At 40.5% G+C, this 17,969-nt stretch overlaps 1 protein-coding gene across 1 annotated transcript in view; it reads left to right on the forward strand.

The window, feature by feature from the left end:
• The window catches only part of LOC100673730 (nuclear autoantigen Sp-100-like), a 45,534-nt gene extending 29,034 nt beyond the window's left edge, over positions 1 to 16,500 (forward strand). The window contains exons 2-3 of the mRNA XM_064279714.1: positions 13,257 to 13,490; positions 14,917 to 16,500. Of these exons, the coding sequence (XP_064135784.1) occupies positions 13,257 to 13,490; positions 14,917 to 15,138 (456 nt within the window). The 3' untranslated portion in view covers positions 15,139 to 16,500. The remainder of the gene's footprint in view (positions 1 to 13,256; positions 13,491 to 14,916) is intronic.
• The last annotated feature ends 1,469 nt before the right edge of the window (positions 16,501 to 17,969 follow it).

A 17,969-nucleotide genomic window follows, 5' to 3' on the forward strand; every position in this document is an offset into this window, starting at 1 on the left:
CCTTGTAAAGATGCAATTATAGTGTCAGCTAGGTGACAATAGCTTGCAGGGTTGGGGTAATGTTCTCCAAAAGGCTGTGAATGCTCTAAGCCAGAGTCCAATATATGGTGTTGTTTCCCCCATAGCCAAGAGTCATGAGTCCAGGAATCAAGGGGTGGAAATGGAAGTGGCATCACTCACTATTACTCCTAGTGACCCACTTGGAAAATTTTTGCTTCCTGACCCCATGACCCTATGCTCTGTGGGTCTAGAGATCTTAGCTCCAAAGGTAAGAATGCTCCCATCTGGAGACACATCCATGATTCCATTGGACTGGAAGCTGAGAATGTCTCCTTGCCTCTTTGGGCTCCTTACGCCTCTGTATCAACAGTCTAAGAAGGGAGTTACCATACTATCTGGTGTGATTGATCTTGATTACCAAGATGAAATCAGATTGATATTACATAACAGAGGTAAAAAAGAGTATGTCTGGAATGCAGTAGATCCCTTGGAGCTTCTCTTAGTACTGTCCTGTGATTAAAGTCAATGGAAAACTACAGCAACCCAATTCCAACATGACTTCTAATAGCCCAGACCATTTAGAAATAAAGGTTTGGGTCACCCTATCAGACAAAGAACTATGACCAGCTGAGGTGCTTGCTGAGGGCAAAGGGAATACACAATGGGTGGTGGAAGGAGGTAGTTCTAAATACGAGTTACAGTCACGTGACCAGTTGCAGAAATGAGGACTGTAATTATTATAAGTATTTTTTCCTTGTATGTGTGCTTCATATGTTTTTGTTTTCTTCACTTATAAAACATAAGATATAAATTGGGCTAGTGCATCTTTGGTTGTACATGTGTTAGTTGTATCATGTTAGGTGAAAGTACGACTTTATAATTGTCTTTATTCAGAGATTATGTACAGTTTAAGGAGATGTGTACAGGTGCCAAGCTGACAAGGGGTGGACTGTGATTGTTGAAGTTGTGTGTCACCTTGGCTGGGCCATGATTCTCAGTGATTTGGCAGTTATGATGTAGCTGGCAGTCATGTAATAATGTAATCACCTCCGTGACCATATCTGATATAATGTGATCACCTCCATGTTGGGATCTGCTGTGAGTAACCAATCAGTTAAAAGAGAGTTTCCTTAGGGTTATGGACTGTATCTAACATAGGTGGACCTTCTAGCAAAGCTCACAGGCTTTTGCTTACTCTGGATCCTGTAGCTGGTTCCTGTTCATATGCCCTCCAGTTCTTGGAACTTGAGCTAGCAGGTTACCTGTCAATCTTGGGATTAGTCAACCTCCACAGTCTGTAAGCCGGCAGCCTGCCAGCTTACCTGCTGATCTTGGGATTTGTCATCCTCTGCAGCCTATAAGCCAGAGGTCTGTTGTCTGACCTACCAATCTTGGGCTCACTAGCCTCTGTGGCTATGTGAATCAGGAGAAGCCTCTAGCTTGACCCACAGACTTGGGACATTCTAGCCTCTACAACTGCTTGAGGCATTTCCTTCATATAAATCTCTCTTTCTCTCTCTCTCTACATATATATACATACACACACACACACACGCATATATATATACATACCACTGTCGAGTCAATTCTGACTCATAGCAACTCTATAGGACAGAGTAGAACTGCCCCATAGAGTTTCCAAGGAGTGCCTGACAGATTCGAACTACTGACCTTTTGGTTAGCAGCTGTAGCACTTAGCCACTACGCCACCAAGGTTTCCTATATATATATGTGTGTGTGTGTGTGTGTGTGTATACATATATATATGTTTCATTAGTTTTGCTTCTCTAGAGAACCCAGCCTAAGACAGTTAGGGTTACTATGAGTTGGGGTTGACTGTTTTTTTCCAATGTAAGAGAGTCCTGATGCCAGTCAACTGTTGCTTTGCTTCACCATACATTTTTGTCTGAAAGGAGATGGTCTGGAGGAGTCAAGGAACACAGAGGTTTACAGCCTTTTTACACTATTTAATTTCTAGGGGGTACCTTGTAAAGCGAACTTCCATTGGTTTTCTACCAGTATTGTTACACAATGTATTACCATCACTTATCTCTCTTTTCTTCATTTCCTAGAAAGGAAAAAGGACAAATCATTTACAATCCCACCACTAAGAAAGAACCATCCATAGCACTATGATGTACATCCTACCAATCATAAACACATACACTATGTCTAAGCTTTGGCGACCAGGTTTTTGTCATTTACTGCATCATAGACATTTTTCATATTCTAAAATTTTAACTTAAGCATTCTTCTATTATATATTTGTTAATGTCTACGTGATTGGTTGTGCACTGTATGGATGTGTGATAATTTATTTAAATATACTTTACTGGATAGTTAGATCCCTTCCCTGAAATTTTTTACTATTAGAAGCAGCACTTTAATACCATCACTTATAAAGTATTTTTTCCAAAAATATTAAAACTGAATCTAATAGAAATTTTAGCACTTCCTTAAAAAACTACTACCACTGACTGCTCTGACAGGAATCATAATACAGGGTCCGAGACAGAGCTGGAGAAAAATGAAGAATAAATTTCTAACTCACAAAAAAAGACTATACTTACTGCCCTGACAGAGACTGGAGAAATACCAACAGTATGGCCCCCAGACACCCTTTTAACTCAGTGCTGAGGCTGCTTCTGAGGTTCACCCTTCAGCCAAAGATTAGACAGGCCCATAAAACAAAACAAGACTAAATGGGTACAACAGCCCAGGGGCAAGGAAGAGAAGGCAGGAGGGGACAGGAAAGCTGGTAACAGGGAGCCCAAGGTCTAGAAGGGGAGCGTGTTAACATGTCATGTGGTTGGCAACCAGTGTCACAAAACAATATGTGTATTAATTGTTTAATGAGAAATTAATTTGCTCTGTAAACCTTCATCTAAAACACAATTAAAAAAAAAAAAACTAAACATGCAACTATCATTTGATTCAGCAATTGCATTCCTCGGCATTTATCCCAAAGAAAAGACTTATGGTCACACAAAAACCTGTACATGAATGTTTATAGCTTTGTTCATAATAGCCACTAACTGGAAACAACCCAGATGTGTTTCAATGGGTGAAGGGTCAAGCAAAGTATGCTATATCCACACCGTGGAATGCTACGAGAAGAAATCGACTCCTGACGCACACAACAACTTGGATGAGTCTCCAGGGAATTATGCAGAGTGAAAAAATCCAATCCTGAAAGGTCACATACTGTATGTTCCCGTTCATATAACATTTTTGAAATGACAAAATAACAGAATTGACAATATTAGTGGTTATCCAGGTCAGAGACAGGGTTAGAGAAAAGTGAGGTGAGTATTAGTTGACTGTATCAATGTCAATACTAATGTCAATGATGTATTCACATTATTTCTTACTGGGAGAAGCTGCATAAATGCCATTCACAGTGTCTTTGTATTATTTCTTGCAATTACATGTGAGCCTACAACTATCTCAAAATAAAAAAATTCTAATTAAAAAAAAATACCTTGACCACACTTTCCAAAATCAACAGTATTATCCCGTCAAAGAATAAATAAAATTAAAAGTAACATGTCCCAGTGGTTACCTTTGGAAGAGAGGTGGAGAAAGGTAGGTGCGTTACTTTTCATTTTCTATCTTTTTCTCTCCTGTGTTTCAATTTTGTGTGTGTGTGATTTGGGTGAAAGTTTACAGAGCAAATTAGTTTCTCGTTAAATAGTTAATACACAAATTGTTTTGTGACATTGGTTGCCAATCCTACGATGTGTCAGCACTCTCCCGTTCTCTACCCTGGGTTCCCTGTTTCCATTCTTCCAGTTTTCCTGTCCCTTCCTGTCCTCTCATCTTTGCTTTTGGACTGATGTGCCGATTAGTGTCATATATATAATTGAACAATGAAGCATGTCCCTCAAGTGTTTTATTGTTGGCCCTATATACCTGTCTAATCTTTGGCTGAAGGGTGAACCTCAGGAGTAACTTCAGTGCTGCGTTAAAAGAGTGTTTGAGGGCTATTCTCTTGGGGTTTCTCCAGTCTCTGTCAACCAGTAAGCTTGGTCTTTTTTTTTTTTTTTTGGTGAATTTGAATTTTGTTCTACATTTTTCTGCTGCTCTGCCCAGAACCTCTATTATGATCACTGTCCGAGAAGTCCGTGGTAGTGAAGGGCACCATCTAGTTGTTCGGGGCTCAGTGTGGTGGAGGTTGTGGTAGTTGTGGTCCACTAGCCTTTTAAGTAATCTTTCCCTTGTGTCTTTGGTTTTCTTCATTCTCCTTTGCTTCACCTGGGATAGGGCTAGTAGATATATCTTAGATGGACCCCTTGCAGGCTTTTAAGGGCCCATTCACTACTCAACACAGTCAGATGTAGAGCATTTTCCTTACAAACTATGTTATGCCAATTGACCTATATGTCCCTCGAAACCATGGTCCCCAGCCCTTAGCTTAGAAATTCGGTTTGTCTGTGAAGCTTCTATGACTTTGCCCTCAAGTTGTGCTGACTTCCCCAGGATCATGTACTGTCTTATCCTCCACCAAAGTTACTACATGTCTGCTATCTAGTTGGTGTTTTTCCCTCTCCATCCTTGCCCTCCCTCATAACCATCAAAGATCATTTCTTTCCATGTGGAAACATTTTCATGTTTTTTCATCATAGTGGTCTCATATACTGTTTGTCCTTTTGTGATTGACTTATTTCACTCAGCATAATGCCCTCCAGATTCATACATGTTGTGAGATGTTGCGCAGATTCATCATTGTTCTTTATCATTGTGTAGTATTCCATTGTGTGTATGTACTGTAGTTTATCCATTCATCTTTTGATGGGCACTTAGATTGTTTCCATCTTTTTGCTATTATGAGTAATGCAGCAATGAACATGGGTATGTATATGTATATTTGTGTGACAGCTCTTATTTCTCTAGGACATATTGCTAGGAGTGGGATTGCTGGATCATATGGTATTTCTACTTTTGGCTTTTTAAGGAAGCACCATATCATTTTCCAAAATGGTTGTACCATTTTGCATTCCTACCAGCAGTGCATAACAGTTCCAATCTCCCCGCAACCTCTCCAACATATTTTATTTTCTGTTTTTTTGATTCGTGCCAGTAATGTCAAGGTGAGATGGTATTTCATTGTAGTTTTGATTTGCATTTTTCTAATGGCTAGTGATTGCAAGCATTTCCTCATGTGTCTGTTATATAGCCTTTGCCCATTTTTTAATTGAATTATTTGTCTTTTTATCATGGCGGTTTTGGATTTTCCTATAGATTTTAGAGGCTAGTCCTTTGTCAGATGTATCACAGCCCAAAATTTTTTCCCAGTCTGTAGGTTCTGTTTTTATTCTTTTGGTGAAGTCTTTTGGTAAGCATAAGTGTCTAATTTTTAGAAGATCTTAATATCTAGCTTATCTTCTAGTGTCCTGTGTTTTACTTTTTTGTGTGTACATATAAATTTTTATGCTAATGAAATTATCTGAGAAGGGGATTATGAAATATTTTTTGTTTTCTTTATATTTTTGGTATATTACAAAACCCAGTAAATATTATTTTAAAATTTACACTAACCAAACCTAATTACTTAATAAGCTAAAATAAACTATCTTTGGAAACTCAGAAAGATCTATTTTACACATTTAACTGCAATTTTGTTAAAGAAGATGATGTGTTAAATGAATCATTCCTAGTTTCTATAGGGAACCCCAGCCTGGGGGTAATTGAGGTATGAATCACAATCCCCTGCTGAGAAGTTTCTCTGAAAACTTTACCCTCTTACAGCTCCCCACCCCAACAACCTCTCCACCTCAACCAGAAATGTGTCTGAGTAATGAACCTCAAGTTGCAATGCCTCCACCCATCAGTATTTTAAGTACAGAATCTTTTTGCCACAGCAGTATCAACTTTTGGATTCTATTCTACCACAATCAAAAAAAAAAAGCTTACTCTCAAGTACTCAAAAATATATATTCAAGGATAGGATAGCAAAGAACTATAAACAACTCATATATCCCATTAATGTGGAATACATTAACTACACTATGTTATAACTATACTATGGAATCCTGGGCAGTGGTAAAACAAAATGAAACAAATCTATATGAACAGACCTGAGACTATTCCTAAAATCAACTGTTAAGTAACAAAGTTATAGAATAGGAAGCATAATTTGATCTCATTTTGAAAAACGCAGTGCAAAACAAAATGTATACTTGTATGGGTATTTATATTTGCTTAGAAAAAGTTGTGGAAGGATATACAGCCGACTGTGAATAGTAGTTACATCTTGGGTATAGAATGAGAAGGGCAATGGGGAGAGTATTTTTTCCAGATGGCTTAGTGATTAGAAGCACTCTCTAAGGCAGCACCATCCAATAGAACCTTCTGTGATGGCAGAAATGTTCTGCGCTGTCCAATAGGTAGCCATTAGCCACAGGTGGCTATTGAGTACTTGAAATGTGGCTAGTATGACTAAGGAACTGAATTTTTAAATTTTTAATTAATTTAAATTAAACCATATATGGTTAGTATTTAACTTGTTGGGCAGCAGAGCTCTAGAATCAAAATGGAGAGATTCACATTCTGATTTCACCACTTTCTAGTTGTGTAAACACATTTCTGAACTCCCCTAAACCACAATTTCCTTACCTGTAGAATAAAGATGATTGGAATTTCTACTCCTAAGATTATTGTATAATGCGCTCAGTACTACACTTCAATATTGATAATTATTTCACTTTTTATTTAATATTTTGTGTATTGTTTGAATTTTTCACGATAAGCATGAGTTTTGTGATTCTATAAAATATATATATTTTAAAAACTAAACCTTTACTGGCTTTGTAGAATTTTTCTTCCATTGACAGAAAAAAGTCCTACATTGAGTCTTACCTTTCCCTCTACCCACTTGCCAGTTAAGGTTGATGTTATTAAATGGACAGGGTATAAAGACAGAAATGCCTGTGACTTGGTGGTGTCTAATTGGTCTGGGACTGTCCTGGCTTCAGGCTGCATTTTTGCGGTTCTTTTATGGACTCCTGCAGAAAGTTAGCTGTATGGCACTGCTGTACCACACCCATGCCTCTTAAGGTCATTTCTCGTTTCTGTGAGCTATTTCTCTTCCCTCTCACAGGCCTCAGATGTTTAACCTTTTAGAACTACCATTACTCACTTCCCTTCATAGAGCTCAGAGTCTAGTGGGAGACACAGAGAAAACAAAAATAAATTAATTAAAATCTGAGAGAAACTCTATGAATAAAATGAATGAAAAAAGGGTTGGAGGGAAAACTAATCAAGGTAAGCCTTTCCAAGAAAGTGACATTCAAGCCGCTCTCCAAAGTGAGATGACAACCAAACACTTTGAGGGACAGAGTAGCAGGGGTAGGGGTCTGGGAACCATGGTTTCAGGGGACATCTAGGTCAATTGGCATAACAAAGTTTATTAAGAAAACGTTCTATGTCCCACTTTGGTGAATGGCGTCTGGGGTCTTAAAAGCTAGCAAGCAGCCATCTAAGATGTATCAATTGGTCTCACCCGACCCAGAGCAAAGGAGAATGAAGAACACCAAAGACACAAGGAAAATATGAGCCCAAGAGAATGAAAGGGTCACACATGCCAGAGACTCCATCAGCCTGAGACCAGAAGAACTAGATGGCGCCCAGCTACCACCAATGACTACCCTGACAGGGAACGCAACAGAGAATCCCTGATGGAGCAGGAGAAAAGTGGGATGCAGACCTCAAATTCTAGTAAAAAGACCAGACTTCATGGTCTGACTGAGACTGGAGGGACCCTAGAGGACATGGCCCGCGGACTCACTGTTAGCCCAAAACTAAAACCATTCTCAAAGCCAGCACTTCAAAGATTAGACTGGACTATAAGACATAAAATGACGCCAGTGAGGAGTATGCATTTTAGCTCAAGTAGACACATGAGACTATGTGGGCAGCTCCTGTCTGGAGGAGAGATGAGAAGGCAGAGGGGGAAAGGAGCTGACTGAAATACAGGATGGAGAGAAGGAGTGTGCTGTCAGATTGTAGGGAGAGCAACTAGGGACATATAACAATGTGTGTATAAGTTTTCGTATGAGAAACTGACTTGAATTGTGAACTCTCACTTAAAGCACAATAAAAAAAAATTACGGTTTTGATAAGTACAAGTATAAAAACCTGTACACAGTATGGAATGGCACGGAACATGAAGTAGAGAAGACATCCAGAAAAAAGGTAAAGACTGAGCTGGATGTCAAGAGGCAAATGGGAGTTAATGAGTTAAATGAAGTTACAAAGAGTATGCTAAGCAGAGGAATCAGTACTTAGAGAATGGTGAACCATTTGGCTTGGCTGGAGGATACGGTGGCAAAAACAGAGGGAGGAGGAGGGTGGGAGCCACATTAAGAAAGGCCTTGCATAATGAAGCAATTCAGGTGTTAGTCTGCAGGTAATGAGGTGAAAGACAGAGGCCTAAGCAGGAGGGAAATATGACAGGCCCTGCATTGTAAGCACATTTCTATGGTGGCTGTGTGTACAGCAGACTGGAGGGGGACCAGGAAAGAGGAAGAGTGGCCACCTGAACTGAAGGCATAGCTGTGGGTAACGAAGGGGAGGATGGATTAAAGAAACAGACAGGGATATAATCAGTAATAGGCTGGACTAATTGCTTGCAGGAGATGGAGAAAGAGCTTTGGGCAGGAATGAAGCAAGAGCATTTGGTTTCCAAACTAGAAGCTGTTTGGGGGAGTGGGACTAGAAGATGCTAGTTTCAGATGTGGACACAGAACACTCCAGCTGCCTGTGACATTGTTTTTGTTGTTAGCTGTCTTAGAGTTGTCCTGACTCATGGCAACTCCACACACATAGAATGAAACACAGCCCAGTCCTGTGCCATCCCCATGATTAGCCAAGGATCAAACAATGTTCCGTTATGATCCATATGGTTTTCATTAGCTGATTTTCTGAAGTAGATTGCCAAGTCTTTCTTCCTAGTCTCTCTTAGTCTAGAAGTTCAGCTGAAACCTGTTCAGCATCATAGCAACATGCAAGCCTCCACAGACAAGCTGGAGGTGGCGATGCATGAAGTACATTAGCTGGGAATAGAATCTGGGTCTCCCACATGGAAGCTAAGAATTCTACCACTGAACTACCACTGTCCTCCACCTGTGAGATATCCAGTGGAAATGTCCAATAAGAAGTTCACAACAGGGTCGGAAGCTCAGGAGAGATATCAGGCTGTAGTAGAAAATTAGAAGTCTCCAGAGATAAAAGATGTCAAGGAAGAAGTAGACTGTGGGTTAAGTCCAGTAGAACACTGATACTTAAGGAGAAGGAGATAGGGGTCCCAGCTACAGATACTAAGAACAACTGCAGAGGAGAAGGAAGAAAAGCAAAATAAACCATGCCACCTCCTAAGAACAAAAGGAAAGTTGTAAGAAGGGTGGTTTGGTCAGTGGGGTCAAATGTTACAAAGAGTTCAAGTTTGATAAGAATTGAGATATAGCCACTGCACTTACACTGAACTTTTGCCTGATGGCTTCATTGGAGAGATGGGACATTAACTTAAGTTCAGCTATGAGCAGGAACCGACTTGAGGTCACGTAACAACAAGGAGTAAATGGGAGACAGGGGAATGGATATTTGGAACAAAAAAGTTAGGCTCAGAAGTTATGGAAGGGACAGGGAAGTAGTTAAAGTTATTAAAGCGATGGCTGTTAATGGCTTTTATTTGTCATTTTGTTGGTTAAGTAAGAATAGTAGATTTGAACATGCTCAAGTGCAGAGGAGAAGGTGCTGACAGAAAGCAGGAAGTTGGAGATTCAAGTGAGGTGAAATTTACATATACTATTTTTTTTAAGAGATCTTACAAAGTTTCCACAGTCATGGTCCTTGTTCAAAGCGCAGATGTCCTCAGTCCAAGCTTTTCTATTCTGGGGAGTTAAAAAAACAACCAAACCCGTTGCTTTCGAGTCAGTTCCAACTCACGGTGACCCTATAGGATAGAGTAGAACTGTGCTATAGGGTTCTCTAGGCTGTAATCTTTATGGGAGCAGACTGCCAGGTCTTTTCTTCCACAGAGCGACTGGTGGGTTTGAACCACCAACCTTTAGGTTAGCAGCCAAGGATATAACCATTGTGCAACCAGGGCTCCTTCCACAGACCAGATCCCATAAAAAATCCTTCCTCACATATCTCCCAAGTCCCAAATGCTTCCTATCAATCAATGCAAGTCCCTTTTCTATTCTTAATTTATTTTTATTGAGGTATTTTTCACATACCATAAAATTCACTATTGCAAGTCTACAATTCAGAAAGAAAATGTTCTACATTCTACTTTGGTGAGTAGTGTCTGGGGTCTTAAAAGCCTGTGAGCAGCAATCTAAGATACTCCACTGGTCTCACCCCTTCGGGAACAAAGGAGAATGAAGAAAACTAAAGATACAAGGGAAAGATTAATCCAAAGGACTAATGGAACACAACTACCACAGCCTCCACCAGACTGAGTCCAGTATTAGATGGTGCCTGTCTACCCCCACTGACTGTTCTGACAGGGATCACAATAGAGGGTCCCAGGCACAACTGGAGAAACATGTAAAACAAAATTCTAACTCAAAAAAAAAGACCAGACTTACTGGCCTGACAGAGACTGGAGAAACCCCAAGAGTATGGCTCCTGGACACATTTTTAGCTCAGTAATGAAGTCACTCCTGAGATTCACCCTTCATTCAAAGATTAGACAGGCCCATAAAACAAAACGAGACTAAAGGGGCATACCAGCCCAGGGGCAAGGACTTGAAGGCAGGACAGGAGAAGAAAGCTGGTAATAGGGAACTCAAGGTTGAGAAGGAAGAGTGTTGACATGTCATGGGGTTGTTAACTAATGTCATAAAACAGTATGTGTACTAACTGTTTAATGAGAAGCTAGTTTGTTCTATAAACCTTCATCTAAAGTACAATTTAAAAAAATAACATCTGTGGTTTTTAGTATATTCACAAGATTGTAAAACCATCACCTCTAATTTTAGAACAATTTCATCACCCAAAAAGAAACCCTGTACCTATATTTTTACAACAATAAAAACGTAATAAAATTAAAAACAAAAAATCCTGTACCTCTTAGTTAACAGTTACTCTCCATTTCCATCTCCCTCCTACTAACCCTGGCAACCACTAATCTACTTTATATTTTATGAATTTGCCTATTCTAGATATTTCATATAAGAGAGATCATATAATATTTGTTCTTTTGTGTCAGACTTATTTCACTCAGCATGTTTTCAGACTTCATTCAAGTCATAATATGTATGTACTTCATTCTTTTTTATAGTTGAATAATATTCCATTTTATGGCTATACCACATTTTTTAAATATATTCATCAGTTGATGGATATTTGGATTGTTTCCACTTTTAGCTGTTGTGAATAATGCTACTGTGAACATTTGTGTACAATTTTTGTATGAATGTATGTTTTCGTTTCTACTGAGTATATAACTAGAAGTGAAATTGCTAGGTCATGTAGTAATGCTATGGTTGATTTTTTAAGGAACTGCTGAATGTTTTTCCAAAGTGGCTGCACCATTTTATATTCCCACTAGAACCAGCATGAGGGTTCCAATTTCTCCACATCTTAAGCAATACTTGTTATTTTCTATTTTTATTATTATCGCCATCCAAGTGGGTATATACTATCTCAATGTGTCTTTAATTTGCATTTCCCTGATGATTAATGAAGTCATTGTGTATCTTCTTTGGAGAAATGTCCATTCAAGTCCATTGCCAATTTTTTTTTAACCTGAAAATCTTCATTTAGTATTATTATTATTTCTTATCGTGCTTTAGTTTCTCATATAAAAATTTATACACATATTGTTGTGTGACCCTAGTTGTTATCCCTATAATGTGACAGCACACGCCCCTTTCCACCGCAGATTTTCTATGTCCATTCAACCAGCTTCTATCCCTTTCTACCTTCCCATCTCTCCTTTGGACAGGAGCTGCCCATTTAGTCTCGTGCATCTACTTGAACTAAGCAGCACACTCTTCAAGAGCATCATTTTGTCTTATAGTCCAGTCTAATCTTCGTCTGAAGAGTTGGCTTCGGGAATGGTTTTAGTTCTAGGTTAACAGAATCTGGGGGCCATGTCTTCTGGGGTTCCTCCAGTCTCAGTCAGACCATTAAGTCTGGTCTTTTTACTAGAATTTGAGTTCTGCACCCCACTTTTCTCCTGCTCTGTCAGGGACTCTCTGTTGTGTTCCCTGTCAGGGCAGCCATTGTCAGTAGCCAGGCACCATCTAGTTCTTCTGGTCTCAGGCTGATGGCGTCTCTGGTTTATGTGGCTCTTTTTTCTCTTGAGCTAATATTTTCCTTGTGCTTTGGTGTTCTTCACGCTCCTTTGCTCCAGGTGGGTTGGGACCAAATGATGCATCTAAGATGGAGGCTCGCTAGCTTTTAAGGCTCCAGACGCCTCTCACCAAATTGCTTTGCCCACTTTCTTGTTGGATTATTCGTCTTTTTATTATTGAGTTGTAAGAGTTCTTTACATATTTTAGATACTAGACCCTTATTAGACATATGATTTGCAAATTCTGTAGGTTGTCTTTTTACTCTCTTGTGAGTATCCCTTGATGTACAAAAGTTTTTAATTTTTTGGGGGGGGTTTTTTTAATAATTTATTTTATTTTTTGTGGTTGTTGAGACTATACACAGCAGAATATACACCAACTCAACAATTTCTACATGTGCAATTCAGTGACAATTATTACAACCATTCTCACCCTCCTTTTCTGAGTTGTTCCCCCCCCATTAACACAAACTCACTGCCGTCTAAGGTTCCTATCTAATCTTTGCAGGTGCTATTGTCAATTCGATCCCATATAGATAGCTGTTAAAGGAGCACAGTTCTCAAAGCAGACATTCTTTACTAGGTAAGCTAAACTAGTGTTTGGTTTTAAGAAGACTTCAAAGGATATTTTTGGCTTAAGGTTTAAAGGTTATCTGAGGACAATCGTTTCAGGGGTTCATTCAGCCTCCATGGCTCCAGAAAGTCTGAATCCCATAAGAATTGCAAATTCTGTTCTACATTTTCCCCTTTTTGATTAGGATTATTCTACAGAAGATTTGATCAAAACGTTCAGTAATGGTACCCACTCCTAGGTCTTTCTTAAACTCAGCATTTCCTTCTGTTACACTCTTGATTATTCCCTCAATCCATTTATTCTGGTCTCTCAATAAAACCACTTGTTTTTCACATGTTAACTCCTCATTGATTACCCCTCTTGCCTAAAATCTTCTAGTCACAAGCCTTTTGGAAACCAGATGTCTATTTTCAAATTGTATCTTTGTTTCTTAGGATCTTCACAAAGGACCAGAACACCGAGGAAGAGAATACAGAGGACCAGTTTCTCTATGACCTCCTTTTCATGTTCTTCAAGAAAAATAAGGTGGAGATTGCAAGCGCAATAACGAAGACTTTCCCATTTTTTATGGGCCTCCGAGACCGTGGCTTCCTCTCTGAGCAAATGTATGAGGTTAGTGAGGAGATGTCCTCATGATGGGAAACCAGCCCCGCTATAGCATGCCAGACTTCAGGGGGCAATGACCTGGCTGAAGGGCCTCCTGTAAGTGGAAACCTTCATCAGCCCTTCTTCTAACTGAAGAAACTGTCTTCTGTAGTTAACATGAGTGATGAGGGATGGTGACAGAGGTGTGGCAGGACTGGAATCAGGAATGCTTCACAGATGTAGAGCGTCTTCCAAAACCCATTGCTGTCGAATCAATTTTGACTCATAGCGACCTTGTAGGACAGAGTGGAACTGCCCCGTAGGATTTCCGGGCTGTAGCTGGTGGATTCAAACTGGTTAGCAGCCATAGCTCTTGACCACTGTGCCACCAGGGCTCCAGAGCACCTTAGGTACGTTTATAAACCTTTTGCCATCAAGTCGATTCTGACTCATAGGTGCATTTATAAAATATAATAATAGAAACTAAGATGAAAATAAATGAGTTGGGTGGTGTTCATTTCAGAGTGCACGTATTTCAAACACTTGGCTTTGAGATAATGGAAACTCACAGGGAAGTTGACCCCCTTAGTATAAATTTGAAAGCAGATGATTGCTATTCTCTTTACAAATTATTTCTTGTTTTTTAAACATTTCTGGAGCCCTAGAATGCAGAGGAGGGCAGTGGTAGAATTCTTCCCTACCACGTGAGAGACTTGGGTTGGATTCCTGGCCCGTGCACTTCCAGTGTAGCCACCATCCATCAGTAGAGGCTTGCATGTTGCTATGATGCTGAACAGGTTTCAGTGGAACTTGCAGACTAAGGCAGACTAGGAAGAAAGGCCTGGTGATCTACTGCCAAAAAATAAGCCAATGAAAATCCTACAGACCACAGCAGACTGATCCTGTTGTGCATGGGGTCACTGTGAATCAGGGGCCGGATCAATGGCAGCTATCAACAACAGAATGCAGGTAAAGGTTAGCACTAGGTCTTCCTGGGGATACTGGGGATGAGCCTACTTTTTACCCTGTGAATTTTCTTTGTTCTGTAGTCAAGTTCACAGCAGGGGAGGTGGTCATCTGGCTTCCCGGGGCCCTTCAGGCCAGGTCAATCCTCGGGTTTATTGTCTAGTCAACAGAACTGTCTCTCCTCACCTGTTAGGGTCACTCCGGAAGCATCCTGGCCAGCCTCTTCAAGGGCCACATTACATTCAACTTTGAACCCATTTTATTCATCACAGTGACTCTCTTCCATTGAGTGTACATCAGTGCCAGGAAGTCAGGTTCATAAAGTAATAGTCTGTTTTTATACTGGAGGACATTTAACAAGTCATCTAAATACATGAAAAATTCTAAATTTTCACAAGAGAACAAATGGTCTGTCTACGACCTAAGAATCTTCTATAATGTAAGAGTAAATTCATAACTACATAATTCTCCATTCAATATTTTTAAGCATTTTCTAGACACCTGTGCAAACCTGGTCCTAGTGGAAAGAGTGGTGTACAATGTCCTTACTGAACTGGAGAAGACGTTTGACCTGCCGCTTCTGGAAGTCTTGTTCAGCAAGGTGAACATGAAGGCCTATCCTGATTTAATTGAGGTTTACCAAAGCTTCCAAAATGGTAATTACACTTCTCAATTACCTTTGGGGATTCAAGTCTGTTTCATTCACTAATGCATTCATTCAGCCTTCAGTAAGACCTGACAAGTATTTAATTGAGTGACCATCACATTCCATGCACAAAGGGAATGCAGGCATGGCCTGTGCCCTCATGGAACAGAGCGGGGGTGACTGGAGTTAACCAAGTCATCCCACAGAGGAGTCCTCAGCCAAGACCTGTTTTTTGTGCTGAGGCGTTTTTCTTAGTAAATTTTGAGATCCTCATTTTCATTGTGTTTGACTTTATGTTAGTTGAGTCGTTACGTTTTTCTTGGCTTTTATCTTGAGTTATAGAGTTGTTATACCTTTTTGTGGTTACCTTATTATTTACCCCTATTTTTCTAAGTAAAAACCTAACTTGTATTGTTCTATATCGCCTTGTATCACTCTCCATATGGCAGTTCAATGCCCCCTGTATTTAGTCCCTCTTTTTGATTATTGTGATCTTTTACCTATTGACTTCCATGATTCCCTGTTATGTGTATTTTTTTTTTAATTAATCTTAATTTGTTTGTTTTGTGATTTCCCTATTTGAGTTGATATCTTGACGTTCTGTTTTGTGACCTTGTGTTGTGCTGATATCTGATATTATTGGTTCTCTGACCAAACAATATCCTTTAGTATTTCTTGTAGCTTTGGTTTGGTTTTTGTAAATTCTCTAAACTTGTGTTTGTCTGTAAATATCTTAATTTCGCCTTCATATTTCAGAGAGAGTTTTGCTGGATATATGATCCTTGGCTGGCAGTTTTTGTCCTTCAGTGTTCTGTATATGTCATCCCATTCCTTTCTTGCCTGCATGGTTTCTGCTGAGTAGTCTGAACTTATTCTTATTGATTCTCCCTTGAAGAAAACCTTTCTTTTCTCCCTGGCTGCTTTTAAAATTTTCTGTTTATCTTTGGTTTTGGTGAGTTTCATGACAATATGTCTTGGTGTTTTCCTTTTTGGATCAATCTTTCATGATGTCAGGGAAGTTTTCTGTCAGGAGTTCTTCAACTATTTTCTCTGTGTTTTCTGTCCCTCCTCCCTGTTCTGGGACTCCAATCACCCGCAGGTTATCCTTCTTGATAGAGTCCCACATAATTCTTAGGGTTTCTTCATTTTTTTAAATTCTTTTATCTGATTTTTTTTCAGCTATGTTGGTGTTGATTCCCTGGTCCTCCAGATGTCCCAGTCTGCATTCTAATTGCTCGAGTCTGCTCCTCTGACTTCCTATTGCGTTGTCTAATTCTGTAATTTTATTGTTAATCTTTTGGATTTCTGCGTGTTGTCTCTCTATGGATTCTTGCAACTTATTAATTTTTCCACTATGTTCTTGAATAATTTTTTTGAGTTCTTCAACAGTTTTATCGGTGTGTTCCTTGGCTTTTTCTGCAGTTTGCCTTATTTCATTTGTGATATCTTTAAGCATTCTGTAAATTAGTTTTTTATATTCTGTATCTGATAATTCCAGGATTGTATCTTCTTTTGGGAAAGATTTTGATTCTTTTGTTTGGGGGGTTGGAGAAGCTGTCATGGTCTGCTTCTTTAAGTGGTTTGATATGGATTGTTGTCTCTGAGCCATCACTGGGAAACTAGTTTTTCCAGAAAATCCGCTAAAAAAAATGCAGTCAGATCCCTATCAGAGTTCTCCCTCTGGCTCAGGCTATTCAGATGTTAATGAAGCCGCCTGGGGAGGGTGGGGGAGGGAACAGAGAGATAGGAGAGTAGCACCTCAGAATATAGCCAGAGTTGCTTGTCTTGCTTGGAATGACTATTATATCTGAGATTCCCACGGGCGCGTCGCCTATGTGTGCTGGCTGTGTGGAGATTGCCCCCGGGGGGTCTGGCCCACTGGAGTCACGGTCAGATCCTCCGCTTCCAGCCCCACGCCCAGCGTCAAGGCTCCCCTGCTGGAATGGTGCACTCTCAACTCCAAAATCAGTTGCTGCCTCCCGGGGACTTCTCGTCCCTCCAGCCGCGTTGCCGTGCCGGCTCCGCGAACCAGTTGGGCCTCCTCCCAGGGTTAGTTCAGGTGGGTGGAGCAGCTCCCCGTGCTTGTGCCGTGACCGAGTGTCCTGGCTGGGACACTGTTCTCCCCGCTCCAATACCAGTCGCTGCCTCCCGGGGACTTCTCCTACCGGCTGCGTCCCACTCCCCCCGCGCGACCCGGCTGGGCCCCTTCCCGGGGTTAGTTCAGGGGGGTGGAGCAGCTGTCTGTGTTTATGCTGTACCTGCGTCCAGTCCAAATCCCGGCGGGATGGTTCCCTGGCTGGGACGCTGCTCTTCCTGCTCCAAGACCAGTCACTGCCTCCCGGGGACTTCTCCTACCGGCTGCATCCCACGCCGCCCGCGGAACCGGCTGGTCCCCCTCCCAGGGTTAGTTCAGGGGGGTGGGGCAGCTCTCTGTGCTTGTGCCGTACCTGACTGGTACGCTGGCTCCAGGCTCTGGAAACAATCGCTGCTTCCCCGTATTAGTTCGTTCTCCGTCTCTAAATCTGTGTTTGTTGTTCAGGGTTCGTAGATTGTTATGTATGTGATCGATTCACTTGTTTTTCCGTGTCTTTGTTGTAAGAGGGATCCGAAGTAGCGTCTGCCTAGTCCGCCATCTTGGCTCCGCCTCTAAAAGTTTTTAATTTTGATGAAGTTCAATTTATGTTTGCTTTGGTTACTCCTACTTTTGTTGTCATACCTAAGAAACCATTGCCTAATCCAAGGCCATATATACACCTATGTTTTCTGCCACTCTTAATCTTTGAAGTGCTGGTATGAGGCAAACGCATGATAAAAATTTGTTAAATGTTGAATGAAAGATCAGCTAGGGGTAGAAAAACCAACGTAAATTTTCTTTCTTATGTCAGTCACAAAAG

Source organism: Loxodonta africana, chromosome 2, assembly GCF_030014295.1.
Source record: "Loxodonta africana isolate mLoxAfr1 chromosome 2, mLoxAfr1.hap2, whole genome shotgun sequence".
NCBI lineage: Eukaryota > Metazoa > Chordata > Mammalia > Proboscidea > Elephantidae > Loxodonta > Loxodonta africana.